The sequence below is a fragment of the Engystomops pustulosus genome, chromosome 10, assembly GCF_040894005.1.
Source record: "Engystomops pustulosus chromosome 10, aEngPut4.maternal, whole genome shotgun sequence".
In the NCBI taxonomy this organism is placed as follows: domain Eukaryota; kingdom Metazoa; phylum Chordata; class Amphibia; order Anura; family Leptodactylidae; genus Engystomops; species Engystomops pustulosus.
Genome location: NC_092420.1, coordinates 32,192,344 through 32,208,445, shown reverse-complemented (window position 1 = coordinate 32,208,445; position 16,102 = coordinate 32,192,344). Strand labels below are relative to the sequence as shown.

General features: G+C 40.0%; 1 protein-coding gene across 1 annotated transcript in view; it reads right to left on the bottom strand.

Moving 5' to 3' along the window:
• DMC1 (DNA meiotic recombinase 1) overlaps nucleotides 1-16,102 on the bottom strand; it is a 32,087-nt gene that overhangs the window by 10,440 nt on the left and 5,545 nt on the right. The window contains exons 4-11 of the mRNA XM_072127897.1: nucleotides 14,862-15,008; nucleotides 12,563-12,645; nucleotides 9,181-9,233; nucleotides 6,173-6,214; nucleotides 4,703-4,746; nucleotides 4,560-4,604; nucleotides 3,161-3,281; nucleotides 505-578 (exon numbers count right to left, since the gene is read on the bottom strand). Of these exons, the coding sequence (XP_071983998.1) occupies nucleotides 505-578; nucleotides 3,161-3,281; nucleotides 4,560-4,604; nucleotides 4,703-4,746; nucleotides 6,173-6,214; nucleotides 9,181-9,233; nucleotides 12,563-12,645; nucleotides 14,862-15,008 (609 nt within the window). The remainder of the gene's footprint in view (nucleotides 1-504; nucleotides 579-3,160; nucleotides 3,282-4,559; nucleotides 4,605-4,702; nucleotides 4,747-6,172; nucleotides 6,215-9,180; nucleotides 9,234-12,562; nucleotides 12,646-14,861; nucleotides 15,009-16,102) is intronic.

The window sequence follows — 16,102 nt, the reverse complement described above, 5'->3', positions numbered from 1 at the left end:
CGGCTTATACTTGAATTATACGGTAAGTAATTACGACAGAATAGTTATATGTTCTCAATCTACAAATTTTCCTACTCAACCATTGCTACATAATATTTGAGAGTGTTTGGGAGTATGTATGGACTTTACTCCCCTTGTTGCTGCATCAGGTGCCTAACTCCAGGGGTAGCAGCCATAGCTATACTATATGCAGCATAACAATGCACTTCTTCTACAAAACACACCCGAGCCAGCAGCACCTATAATAAATGTACAGGAGGGGACAGCAGGGCTAGGAATCTCTCATCTCTACTTTCTGCCATCTCCTTCTCACATGTGGTCAGCATCTACTGGGCTTTGTCATAAGAAAGGTACACCGGCTTATCCTTTTAGCTGTCCAAGCTGGAACCTTGCTTTTCCTTATTACAGATAATATAGTAATTCCAGAATACAAACAGAGCTTAGACAGACAAAACATTCATAGTTAGACTTGTATTTAATTTTAGTCTTAAACATCATGCTTACCAAAAGCTTAAAAACACCTGGTTCTTCATGAAATTTAGCTGCTACATAATCCAAAAGTTCCATTTGATGTTCGCCTATAGGAAAAATCAATAATCGACCAACTGTTGCTAAGCACTTTTACATTATTACAGTGGGGAAAATAAGTATTTGATACACTATCAATTCTGAAAGTTTTACCACCTACAAAGAACGGAAAGGTCTGTAAATTTATAATTGGTGGATTTCAACTGTGAGAGACTAAAAAAAAATCTGTGAGAATCTAAAAAAAATCCAGAAAATTACATAAATGATTTGATAACCTGCCAAACTAGTACGAATTCTGACATTCTCAAACTTGTTAGTTTTTCTTTAACCCCTTAATGACCACACCCTTTTACGTTTTTACATTTCCATTTTTCACTCCCCACCTTTTAAATTCTATAACTTTTATTTCTCCATGTGAAGAGCTGTGTGAGGGCTTGTTTTCTGCGTTACAAATTGCACTTGATGGTAGTGACGGTATTTAATATTCCATGCCGTGTACTGGGAGGCGGGAAAAAATTCCAAATGCAGTGAAAAAAAGCATTTGGGATTTTACAGATTTCACTTTGCGCCCCAAATGACATATCTCCTTTATCACACAGATACACAATTTATATAGCTTTTATAATGTTTTCATACATTTACAAAAATTAAAGTATAAACTTTACGGAGCTGTGGGTGGGGTCATTCTTTGCAACTTTTGATGAAGTTTTCAATGCTACCATTTTAAGGACTTTTGATCACTTTTTATAGAATTTTTTATATTTTTAAAAATGGCAAAAAAGTGTCATTTTTAATTTTAAATTTTTCGTTACGGGGTTCCCGAGGGGAATTTAACCCTAGGTTGTCTGATGGATCCCACCATATACTGTAAGCAAGATCTATCAGGCATTTACTGTCAGCAGCCTTGGGGTCCTTCATAGGACCTCAGGAGTACCATGAAAGCAATTGGCACCTCCGTGGTCACCATGTTAACAGCAACTATGAGGTTAAACTGCTGAGTTTGCAAGTATCGCAATCTAAACTGTTAGTGCGCTAGCCTGGCTTTCACATACAGTGTGGGCATGGGTTCTAAATCTGGGCAACCACGGAAACGTACATGTATGACCGGATGCAGCAACGGACCGCATTCTCGGATGTATATGTACGTCTTATTGCGCCAAGGGGTTAATCCTCTGCTGCAATATAAAGTTCTAAAAGATCAAATATTAGGAATCAGCCCAGAACTACACGGGAGCACCTGGTCATCTTTTGGCATATGAACCTTTATAAGTGGTCTTTTTTTGCAGGACATGATGATGACATTTACATTGCTACCATTTTGGGGACTTTATGACCTTTTAATCACTTTTCATTTCAGACATTTGTGCACTATTTTCCGTTAAGGGGTCCACTGCCAGGAATAACTGTTTTTATACGTTGATAGATTAGGACTTCTGGGACATGACGATACATGTTTATGATTTTATTTGTATATTTTTAAATCAGTTCTAGGGAAGGGGGGGATGATTTGAATTTTTTGTTATTTTTTTAATTTTATTATTGCTTTCACTACTTTTTAGACCCACTATATACGTTAATACTACTACGTATTTCAGTATTTGGAGAATTTCCTAGGCATCTATAACACTGTGCTTTGGTTTTATAGATTTTTCCCAATGACAATTCCTGGAATGTAATACAGTCTTCAGGCTGCCATGGGAATGGATCGACACTCCCCAATGATTTGATAGGGAGTTTACATTTACCTGCCGCCCACAGCTTTGCTTTGCATAATGCAGCCAACAACCACCATGTATGAAGAAGGGTCACCCCATGAGCCCTCTTTATACATCCTTAATGACATTAAGGCATACATCTACATGCAAGGTCCCCCTGCTCAATACAGCACATGTCTAAATACCATCTGGATGATTCAGAAGAGGCATGGGAGAAGGTCATGTGGTCAGATTAGACCAAAAAAGTTAAAGACTTAAAGGTATGTATGCATGTGTCGCTTCCCTGCTCAGATCTGACGGAGTTCACCTTCTTCTTCGTGGTGTATGTAAGTGTTTGATCTTGCAACACAATTTTAGTTAAATCCCGCGTTCAGTCCAAATCAATCGGATTGTCCGACAGCCAGCCCCCCCACCCCCATTTCTGTTGCATGAAAGCCAATCCCAAAAAGGTCTGAAAATCCGACAAAAGTGCGGCAGCGGATCCTTAATAAATAAGCCCCTCAGTCTGACAGTTGAATTGTACCTATGATGAAACAATTGCAGACATCTCCATTCTTCGTAAGTGGGAAAATCATCTTTGTATCAAATACATATTTTGCTCTTATATGTGGCAGAAAGTTCTGCTAAGTGACTCTCTTCTGCTTTTTCCTAACTGATAGAATAGGACAGTCAGGAGAGGTCTGACTCACCACGACTGCCCCCTTGTCAAAATTTAATTCCTGGAAAACTTCTTCTAAAGTGAATCAAGTGTCCAGCCTCAGGTAGGTTATTCAAATTCAATAGAACAAAGCACTTATTCGTGATGCATGTGGTACTTCGCTCTTGTCTGTATGTAAGGTGCCAAACAGCATTTATATTTATATCTATACTAAAAATTGCATTTTAGTATAGATATAGTTTAGTCATTTGTTACTTACTTGTATAAGCTCGGGCATATAACACATTATCGAGCATTGCATCATGGTCTACTCCAAATCGATCAGCTATATCTCGGAGACGATCTGGTCGGCTAGACACATTATTAAGGAAAGAGCATTTCTAAGAGAATATTATTATTACAATAATAAATAGAATTTATAATATATGTAACAAAATATCTCACTAAATGATTTGGACCAAAAACAGAGGAATATAACTAAATTGTGTGAAAAAATTAATTGAAATATAAACCTTAAAAAATACTCAAATACAAGAATTTTAAACAAAATAATTACACCTGTAATATTTCTGCGTTGTTTATGTAAGGAATATGCAATGAGGGGACCATGTTCAGGAACATAGATAAGATAGTGATAAACCCCCAAAAATGGACCCCCCAAAAACCAAAAACTCTACCTGCTTGCCTCACATACCCTAGGTGGTATGGGACAACTGGTCGACAATACCTCTCTACACCAAAGTGCAAAACATGCAGACAAAACAATACAATTAGATAAGAATGATTGCAAAACCAGGTCGCAACAGTGAGAGCAAACAAAATACAAAATAACCAATACAGAAGGGAAGTCTGAACAGGAGCCGTTATCATGATACCAGGAACGAAGTGAACAAGGTCCTAAAAAAGGTATGGAGCTATCAATACCTATAACAATTCTGAGAAACGAACAAATATCACTTAGCCTTGAATAGACGCAAGGATTCCAATACTAAATAATGTAGCCAACCGAAGAAATCCAAGACAGAGCACAAATTACTTTGTTAGTAAAAGCATAAGTTTATTAGATAACAAACATCTAAACCCACATAAAAAAGAGGAACAACACACAGAATATACAGGGCACACATTGTCACATACAAGGTCACAATGTATACTAACAAAATATATGTGGAGACTCACTCCTATGACACTGAATCCAATAGCCTACTACACTGATTCCTGTATATCAGCAGAAATCCTGCTCGGTAGACAAAATCAAACAGGGCTGAGCAATAGGGCAGTGTGAAAGTATATTAAACACTATTAAACATAAAGTTATTACCAGAAATGCAGTTTTTTTGTCTCACCTCCCAAACAATAAAATTAAACAATGGTCAGTAAGTGGCATGTACTCTAGGATGGAGTTAAAACATGCTAGTAAAAAAGTGATTTCTGAGAAAATCAAAGGATTGTTTGTGCACCTTATAGTCCGAAAAATACGGTAATCCCCATTGTGTACAGTTTTGGGCACCAGTATATAAAAAGGATATAGTTGAACTGAAACGGGTTCAAAGGAGAGCAACCAAGCTTCTTAAGGGAATGGGTGGACTTGAATACATTGAAAGATTGGGGCTATTAGGCTCACTGTGAATGTAATGGCTGATAATTTGAACATATACCTGGTGCCTTTCTGGAGAGTAATAACTTTTAATACATGAGGTCTTCTGTGCAAAAAAAAAAAGAAGTCGTGTCACAGCATGTAACATAATAATTTCCACTGCTATAAAGGATTCAATGTGTTTTCTGTATCCACAAATATGACCTTCCCTCCAGAGTATCCATTGTGTCCTGAAAGCTGGGCAGTCACTGGGGATATGGAAATAATACATTAGTATAAGACTAAAGAGATTGGGTACACTTTAGGCTTGATGTCTTAATGTCTGGCTAATTAATCCAATGTATGCATTGTAAAAAGAATATTTACAAACTTTAACATTTTTATAGGATTCTATCTTAACTGTTCACATAGCTACAGAGTTGGTGTAACCACACTGTATATCCATATAACCATGATAGCCAATCACTGGCCTCACCGTATATTGTAGTCAAGATGGTATAAATAAGTAGAGACCGAAGCTGTGGGTAAGTGATGCTTCCCTAAGGCAATTGTAGTGAGTGTTCTCTATGACCAATCGTGATAATAATTAGCACTGTTTTTCACTGTTAAAATATTCCAATCCTTGGAATTGACCACCAGTTTGTGCAGAAACTTTAGGTGTCTGCATCTTTCTACTTGCCATCTATTTTCAACTGAGTGTATTTTTTATACATCTTTTCACATCAGCTCTCATTGTGTTATTGCATGTTTGATCACATATTGGCTACATTGGAGGGCCCTGTTCTTCTGAACATTTTTCTTGCTGTTTATTAGATGGTGTGGCTAGGATTTGTTACTATATTATACTGATTCATTGTGGCAGGGAATGGGGAGCATATATGTGGGACATTGCCTTGTACCCTTCTTTGTCCCCATGTAGGTGCTGATGGTTTGTGCACCTTTTTAAGGGTTTTTATAGTTTGTGTTGTTGTATTGTGTGTACTTCATGATTTAATGAATTTTCATATAGGTCACTTTGTGCATCACTTTTTCTTAGGAAATTTTTGAATCATGGTCTGATGCACGGCCTTTTCCATTTTTCAGCAGTGCCTGCCTCACATTGTATGTGTTGAAAGGTCTATTTTATTATTATTAATTGTCTGAACTGAGGCGTGTATTATAATTCTGGTCTATCCTGAATTCTATATTATAATTAATATTGTCTGGTATCTGTATTATTTATTGTCTGACATTTCAAGGGTGTTGTTGTGTGAAGCACTACATTATTTATCATTTCTACAAAGGTATTTGGTAGATATTGTGGTGGTTAATGATAAAACCCATTTAAGATGAAAAATATGATAATCTGTCCCTCAGGCAAAAAAAAAGTTGTACACCTCTGCCCAATATACAGTACTAGAGAAATCAGCAATAGTAGGAAATGAGCAGCACTGTGACAACAATGGATCTTTGCTTAGGGGTAGGGTGCACACTTCAAAAGCTTCAATCAGCCTCCAATTTGTGTAAACCACAAATTATGTATGAGAGGAAGCAGCACTCCAGTAAAAGGTGATCAGTTTATTTACCAACTGTGAAAAAGATATCTCTTTTTACTGGGGTAGCTTCCTTGGATTTCTCATCAGGGCTAGATAAATATATTTTTTTAAAGATAATGTAAAAAAAACCAAAACATACCACATAGTGTATGTGACAGCTGCGTTTTCCCAGTTCGGAATTCTACAAAATTATATGAGAGAAATAAAAACTGTTGAAAGGTTACACTTGATTAGTAATAGTTTCATGTGATTTTTGAACTATTTTTGCGAAGGTGTAAAAGTGGCCATAAAGACAAATGAGGGCAGTAGACTTTAGCAACAGCTTATATCTCACAGAACAAAAGAAAAAGCTAGATGACCATGATCAAGATAATACTTCACAGAGAAAAATGGACGAGTTGCATCCTTTTTAGTTTTAGGTGGGCCCCTGGTCGCATTAGGCCTTGCTACACTTGTTCCTGTCCAAGGGTATGGTATAACAGTTAATATGATAGCGATGCTGACACTGATACTGTAGCAGGTGCACTGCAGTGGTCGGGAGAAACTGCAGGCCTCTGTACAAAAAGATTCAACAGTGACTGACTGTGCCATGAGTAAACGGGAGAGATGAGAGTATAAGCTGTTTATTATTTTTAAAGCCTCCCAGCCATATATAAAATATTTTAATATCTGGACAACCTCTTTAACTGTATGTGTTATGGATGCCTTTCTTGTTGGTTTAGGTTGCAAAGACAAATAGGTTTTCACATTAATGAATGTGTTTCCCTAGCCTGTGAATAGGGGAAAAATTACTGTTTGTGAGGAGTCTGATTGCCAGGACCCACTGCAATCGGCAGAACAGGCGCCCCCTATTCTCCCTTAGCTCCCGTGTACTGACAACTTCAAACATAGGCCTGTCCCATAGCAGTCTATACAATGCTGTACAAAACATTTATGTGAGCAATATAAGACAAATAAGGCAGCAATTGTTACCATGAACATTCAAGTTTAGATTTATACAGCAGGCAATAAAAGGACTGAGATAAAATCATGTTTAACCCCTTAAGGACGCAGGTTTTTTTTCCGCTCATTTCTCGCTCTCCACCTTCAAAAATCCATAACTTTTTCATTTTTACGTGTACAGACCTGTGTGAGGGCTTATTTTGTGTGTAACAAATTTTACTTTCCCGTATTGTTATTTATTTTAACATGCCGTGTACTGCAAAGCTGTAAAAAAATTCCAAATGTGGAAAAATTGAAAAAAAAAAACGCACATCACGTTCTTGTGGGCTCAGTTTTTACGACTTTCACGCTTCGCTCCAAATAACACGCCTACTTTATTCTTTGGCTCGGTGCGATCACGGTGATACCAAATTTATGCAGGTTTTATTATGTTTTAATACATTTTCAAAAATTAAACGAATGTGTACAAAAAAGAAAAAAAAAATTGCCATCTTCTGAAGCTAATAACTTTTTCATACTTTGGCGCACAGAGCTGTGTGAGGGGTCATTTTTTTGCGAAATGAGCCGACGTTTGCATTGCTACCATTTTGAGGTCTGTGTGACATTTTGATATTTTTTTATTCCATTTTTTATGTGATGTAAAAAGGTGTAAAAGTCGCATTTCGGACATTTGGGCGCCATTTCCCGTCTCGGAGGTCACCGCCGGCCATAACTGTTTTTATATTTTGATAGATCAGGCATTTTGGGACGCGGCGATACCTAATGTGTCTGTGATTTTTACTGTTTATTGTTTTATATCAGTTCTAGCGAAAGGGGGGTGATTTGAATTTTTAATATTTTATTAATTTTTTTTATTTTTTAAACTTTTTTTTTCACTACGTTAACCCTAGATGGTCAGATCCCTCCTACCATATACTGCAATACTTCTGTATTGCAATATATGGCATTTTTGCAGTTCATTCATTACAATCAGCCACTGGTTCATTGTAACGAATCTGCAGAAGCCAGATAGTCTCGGGTCAAACGCAGACCCGAGGCTACCATGGCAACTGATCGCCGCCCCCCGCTGACGTTCGGGGGCGCGGCGATTGTAATAAAGATGGCGGCACCCACGCGCCGCCGTCTTTTAAATGCCGCCGGCGAGTTTGCCGGCGGCAATGAAAGGGTTAATAGCCGCGAACGGTGCAAGCACCGACCGCGGTTATTAGCGGTGGGGGTTTGCTGCAATATACAACAACCCCCACCTTTGTATGAAGAGAACTCAGCCCGTGAGCCCTCTTCATACATTCCCTGTACCTCTGCGCCGTAGAGCTACCGCGCAGAGCGTTAAGGGGTTAACACCTTGTAGTCCCTTTCAGTCCTAAATGTGATACAGTTTATGATCATAAGGCTCCATGCACACGAACATGTGTTCCTGTGGGATGCAAACGCAGAGCCGTTGTTTGACATAGTGTCAATTCCGAGAGACTAACTTCACTGTTCACTGTAATAATTCTTAGACATGGACACTGAATATATCTGGATCTTTCATCCATGCTATAATAAAAGATTAATCACGCTAACTACAAAAGCTTACTTCTTAACTACCACAATTTTCAGCAGTAGTTTCCCTTATTGACAGTTCTTGAGCCTATGTTTATTCTTTGGCTGTATTAGTATACCTATAAAACATGCAATTATGGTATCCCACAAAATACTACTCTGCACTGAGCCCACATTGTGATCATAGAGCTTTTGTTTTAAAGGGGGGCTCTGTGGGCCGCACCAAAAACGTGCTGAGACACCACATGCTGCCATGATGTTGCGCCAAGTAGCTGCTGACACAACCTTTTGGAGACCTAAACTGTAGAAGGTGTGAGTGAGCTGGATGCTCAGATTGGTGCTGCCTCTGTGTAGCGATCATGAAACGAATATGTGTCAGTGGATTTTATTCGTTAACAATAACATCCACTAGAACACCCAATGATGTTGTGGTTATTCTTTTACACATAGGCAACGCCACGCTGAATACCAAACTTTTTCAGCCTATCTACAATGCACTAATGTTACCCCTGCAGATTTTGGTATGTAATCAGTCCATTTCTGCAATGGAAAATGCTTTCAGTTTTGTGCCATATGTAATTTAGGTAAAATTACATTTGACATTGTTTGTATGAGTTTATTAACCCAAACACATGAATGCGTAGTTATTTGTTAAAAAGTTACCTCCAAAGGTCTCGGTTATTGCCATGCTTTCAATACCCCCTCCTAATAGCTTGCTGAAAGAAATCATAGAGATGTGACATGAATGTACTTAAACTTGTGTAACATAATACGATGATAGTTTAACACTTTAACAGACATCTATCGATTTTCTTTTTTATGTCAGCTGTAACTTCCTAGTCATATATAAACAATTTTGCTGCAGCAGGTCAGATGCCAAAACAGCAAAGCACCTGTTAGAGAAGGCAAAGGAAAAGTTATAACATTCAATCTCTGTATACTCAATGGGGCACATTTATTTTGGCTTGGTTTTTTCTTTATTTGCCCCTTTTTATTGGCACATGTGTACTTTTGTGAATTTGTTTGCGCTAAAGATACTCTCACATCAAAGTTCATCATGGTTGAGTTCTCTGCAGTATTGGCTGCAGTGCGTGCACAGACTTCTACAAGCTACAGATAAAATCTTGTAGCAGGGGAAGGAACCATGTAGCAGGGCTGTGTGTGTTATAGCTGACTTAGCAGAGTATCATTGTGTTATATCCATCTCATGGATCTCATCATCTCTCATTATCTATGTGTCAGATACTAGTAGTATGTTCAACTAAAAGTGAAGATAAACCTGGACCCTGAAAATCTAACCAATTGTCAGCACACAACATCTCATAGCACGGAGGAATCATGAGGTGTCTGCTTAGGAAGTCCCCGCCCACACTCTGGAATCTTACACTGATCATCACTGAGTGATAGGAGCTAAAAAGCAATAAAACTGAGGAAAATTGTGAAGTAAGGGGTTAAAAATTTTCTTTACAGGCAGTCCGCTACTTACAGACGACCCGTAGTTACAGACAGACCTCTCTACACACTGTGACCTCTGGTAAAGCTCTTTGTATGGTTTATGATCAGCTGTAAGGTGTCTGTAATGTAGCTGTATTGATAATCCTTGGTCCAATTACAACAAAAAATTGTAAAACTACAATTGTCACTGGCGCAAATTTTTTTTTATCTGGAACTACAATTATAAAATATACAGTTTCTATTTACATACAAATTCAACTTAAGTACAAATACAGGAGGTCCCCTACTTAAGGACACCCAATTTACAGACAACGCATAGTTACAGACAGACCCCTCTGACCTCTGGTGAAGCTCTCTGAATTCTTTACTATAGTCTCAGATTAATAATCAGCTGTAAGGTGTCTGTAATGGAGCTTTATTGATAATCCTTGGTCCCATTACAGCAAAAAATGTTTAAACTCCAATTGTCACTGAGGCCAAATTTTTTTTTGTCTAGATCTACAATTATAAAATATACAGTTTCGACTCAAATTCAACTTAAGAACAAACCTCCGGACCCTATCTTGTATGTAACCCGGGAACTGCCTGTACTTATCTTGTATGTAACCCGGGAACTGCCTGTATTGTGTATACATTACTAGGGGGTTATAATTTGAAAACTTTCATTCATGGGCAAACCCCTTTAGGGTAGATCTGCTGGTAGGTTTCCAGTAATATCCCTAAACCCTAACTATGCTTCCCTAACCCTATACCACTTTCTAACCTAATCTACAGTTTATCTAGCTAATATGCTAATTTTCCAGCAAAGACTACTAGGGCATGGAATAGCCTCTCCGAGCAAAGGCTACTCCAAACATGTGCGTGGCCATGTCAAATCTGGTGGTCGGGCGGCTCCTAGAGCTTTGTGCTTGTACATTAGCTCTGGCTTCAGTGTATATAATCACTCCAGCTAGAGCGCAGAATTCTGGAAGTTACATTTTAAGCTTCTTCTACCTGTGGAAGGAATAGATGGAATGTAGATAGCGTAATTACTTTGGTAGCAGCCATAGAAGCTGTAATGGGGTCTGCAGTGTCAGGCAACCCCGGCATCCAACCTGACACACTAAAGAATGGAGGATGTGCACCACTATATACGTATTATACTTCAAATTGTACAGTATAATAAGTATATAACAGTTCACATCTTTCACAGTATACAGCACATACTTGATACGCACACATTTATACACTCATATAGTATATACATATAATATACACACATACAGTATATACACATTGACTTTGACACATACTATATAGTACATACACATTATATTCACATTTATAGTATATATACAGAATTTAATTAGACATACAAAATATAGACAATATTTATACACATGCTACAGTATAAACACACCACACACTCATACTGCATATACATAAATATAGCATACACACATACATACAATATAAAGACATCATACACACATACTTACAGGATATGCACAACGTACATCATAAACATGCACACACAGTGTATGCACAAACATACAGTATTCACACACATATTGCATATACGCACATAAATAGCATGTACACATTATATACACACACACATACAGCATATTCACGCATATACACTCACAGTATTTACTATCATACAAATATATACACACATACAATGTATACAGAATGTAAACGTATGCACACACATACAGCAAATATACAGCATTAACACACCATATACACTCACACAGCATGCACATACACACACACATAAAGCATATTCACACATATAGCAGATACACACACATTTATGCACTCACACCAGTATGTATCTACTTACTGTCAGGCCGGCTTCTGGGGCCCAGTAGCTGCTGACCACATGGAGGAAGAAGACAGCAGGAAGTAGAGTTGAGAGCTTCCCAGTCCTGATGTCCGCTCCCTATACATTTCTTATCTGAGCTCCTGACTCAGATGTGTATTATGGAAGATGTGCACTGTTATATACATATTGGGGCAGATTTACTTACCCGGTCCCTTCGCGATCCAGCGGCGCGTTCTCTGCGCTGGATTCGGGTCCAGCCGGGATTCATCAAGGCAGTTCCTCCGCCGTCCACCAGGTGGCGCTGCTGCGCTGAAGTTCCCTGAAATGCTCTGAAGTTCACGATCCTATCCTGGATGAAGGTGAGTACAAGCTCCGTGACACAATTTCCTTTTTTTTTCCGAATCCGCCGGGTTTTCGTTCGGCCACGCCCCCCGATTTCCGTCGTGTGCATGCCGGTGCCGATGCGCCACAATCCGATCGCGTGCGCCAAAATCCCGGGGCAATTCGGGTATAATCGGCGCAAATTCGAAATATTCGGGTAACACGTCGGGAAACCGCAAATCGGGCCCTTAGTAAATGACCCCCATTATCCTGTACCATATGCAGCATAATATATATGTAATGGTGCACATCCTCCATTTTTAAGTGTGGCAGGTCAGGGGCTAAGCCCCCTTACACTGTGGGCCCTGTAGCAGCTGCTTTGGCTGTTACCTCTGTTGTTACGCCTCTGCATGAGATAAGTACCTAGAGTGAAAAAACCCATCAAAAGTTAAAAATTACTCAAGTTCCTGGCTTCCTGAAGATATATGAAACACCATCTTTCTCTTCATGCTGTATTCAAAGGCAGTAAGAAAACCAGGCTCCTAGAAAATATAAACAAAGAATACTATGACAATTATTTTATTAAAAGGGTTATTTGGCATTATACATTTTTTATATATATAGATGGGGGTCCCAGTCTCCCACCACAGCGCTCTTCACTGCTGGCTTCTTATACAAAGGACGGCAGCAACGTGCGTCTACAGCTGCTGTTTACAAGCATTGGCTGAAGGTGATGACCTCTTTGCCTCATGTTTTTTTGTAAAGCCCCGGGTTAAGACATATCTTTTACCTCATCAGTTGTCCTACCTGCCTTCCAGGATCTTAAGTGTATATTTATGAATACTATTATAATGTCCTAGAAGATCCATCATGGACATTTATAGATATATGACCATCCATCTGTGGCCATTTTTATGGACAGCAATAGTAGCTGATGAAGAAAGTGGTGTAGAACATTTAGATGTAAATCACACACCAGTATAGTTATAACAAAGTATTTTTTAGAAAGTCACATATAGACTGAGCCATCAACAATTTAAAGGAAATCTACCACTCAGGTAAACACGATTTAAACTAAATACACTTACTGGCTGGCCTGTTTTCCTGGACTCCGGAACATATTTTGTTTAGCCCGGAAACACCTGTATAACGCAAAACATTTAACTTTTTAAAATATGCTAATAAGTGTCTATTGCTCCTGTGGATGACACACAGGGAGTTCCTACCTGTCACGGGCACCCCCCGGTGCGAGGTATGGATCGCGGGTGCACCCGTGCCCCTCTCCGCTGCCCCGGCCCCACTCCTGTGCACTCATCTCCCCTGGCTCCCGCTCCCGTCCGGACTAGGGCGCGCGTGCGGCAGTGCCTCCAGATTTAAAGGGCCAGCGCACAGGTGATTGGCGCTGGCCACTTCCTGTTCTGTATTTTAACCAATGGCTCCCATCATTCCCTGCCGGATCTTTGTGTGTATTCCATGGTGAAAGCTCCCCTGCGATATTCCTGCGTTCCTGTCTATTTCTGCGTTCCTGTGTTTCCTGCGTTACCAGAGTCCCTCCGTGTTGTCGTGTTACCTGAGTCCCTCCATGTTGCTGTGTTACTGTGTCCCGTGTGCCTGTCCTCCCGTTCCCTCTTGCCTGGACCTCCTGTTGCTGACCCCGGACTTGGACTTGACTTTGCATCTCTGCCGCCTGCCCTGACCTACTGCTTGGACCTGACCACGAGTCTGTCTTCCGCTAAGGTACATCAACCTCGGCTGCCACCGCGGGCTATTCACACCTGTGGAATGACCTGGTGGTATCCTGCCCCAGCAAGTCCATCCTGCTTTGCGGCGGGCTCTGGTGAAAACCAGGTGCAACTTGGACTCCGGTCCCAGGTGTCGGCTAGTACCATCTCCCGCGGTGGTCCAGAGGATCCACTGACCCTGACACTACCGTAATTATGCACGCCTACTGCACGCCATCATATCTACCCACTTCCATCCCTCTATCCAAGAGGCAATGGCGTCATCCGGCTCGTTAGAGCGCCCCGGCTGATTAACAGGGAGAAGCGCTCATGAGAATTCTCTAGAGCTGGGTGATTTCACTGACTCTTGGGCAGGGGGATAGGTAGATATGATAGCATACAGTAGGCGTGCAGGGGAATCGAAAGAGCGCTGAGTGTCCGGCAGTAATTAGCATATTTTAAAAAGTCTATTTTTATTTTTGCGTTATACAGGTGTTTCAGGACTGATTAAGATATGTTCCGGAGTCCAGGAAAACAGGCTGACTAGTAAGTGTATTTACCTGAGTGGTAGATTTCCTTTCCTGTGTAAAATTTTTAATACATACATAAATATGATGGGAGGCGTATCCTCATATCTTAGTAACCATATACAACAGTCTCATGGAAATAAGTGAACCAAATGCAGAGAAAAGGTCCAGCGACCTTACAAAAACCAAAGCATTACCAACCAGAGCACAGCACAGTGTAACAGAATAAAGTGAGGGACCAGGATTACACGACTAACACAGCACACAGAAGATTGTTTCTCCATCAGTTTCCCCAAGGGTGTCATTAAAAAGACCACAGGCTAAACATGGAGGATCCTGGTGATCTGACTAACAGAGATAGCCATCCACTATCATGTGGAGAGACACTAAACTTTTAAACACTGAATCTTTATTTAAAAACACACAGTACATAATAAAACACTGTAAGCATGGAAAACATGTAAGAAATGACTGTATATGAATGTTCATTTTTATAATCCCACAACTCACTATTAATTTGTTGGCTGCCTCCTTTATCTTGTCAACTTTAGCTTCAGAGAGCCCCTTGATGTTGCACAAAGCTTTTTTTGTTGTCATCTGAATACCTTTTACTGTACATATTCCTACAGATTTAAGTTTTTTAATATCTGCAGCATTCTGTGAAGCAAAACCATAGTGAAAATAAGCAAAGGAAATATTTAACCCTGTCCCAAATAAAGAAAAGAGTCTTTATAGCTTAACAAGATATAACAGGAAGATTAGTGTATATAACCCTTCTCTGAAACTCCTAAATTAATACAGACTCCTGAGCATACACAGACCTTTGACTAAAAACTCTAAAATAATACAAACGCCAAATCAGGACCATAACCCTAAGTAAATACAGACCCATCCTCTCTATATCAGGGATATTCAATTACCTGTATATACTCGAGTATAGGTCGACCTGAGTACAAGCCGAGGAACCTAATTTTAACACAAAAAACTGGGAAAACTTATTGACTGGAGTAAAAGTTGATGAGGGGAAATGCATTGGTCACAGCCTACCCAGTATATAGGCAACAAGCACATGCCCCAGTATATAGCCAGTAGCCCTCTGCCCCTTAGCATTTAGCCAGCTCCCTTGTATATAGCTAGCAGTCCACTTGTATATAGCCAGTAGCCCCCTTCCCCCAGTATATAGCCAGCCAATGCCCCCTAGTATATAGCCAGTGCCTGCCCCCCAAGTATATAGCCAGTGCCTGCCCCCCCTATATATGCCCAGTGTCTGTCACTTGTCTATAGCCAGTGGCCCCCTGCCCAGCCTAACAAACCCAAAAACACTGTCCCCAGCAGGTCCTCTTCTGTCTTCAGCTCCAACTCGGTCTTCGGGTCCCGTAGCATATACCAGGACATCAGCCACTTGCGGTGTGTGGCGATGGCGGTGACGTACACTATATGATGTGGGCAAGCGGCTGGCGTCATGGTGTGTGCGACGCAGCAGTGGGGACCTGAAGATGGAGCCGAGCTGAAGACAGAAGAGGACCTGTGGTGGGGCGTCGGAAAGGTGAGTACAAATTTTTTTGTTTTTAGTAGACTCGAGTATAAGCCCCATATGTCCCACCATTTGAGAATCCATACCCAACATGAATTCAAATTCCTGACCGGTCCCACTAAAAATAATCCAATAATATACAGAAATATCTAAAAACTAGCAATATATACAAGCCAACTGTGGCCAGTTCCCTTCTCATTTATTTTATCAGTATTTT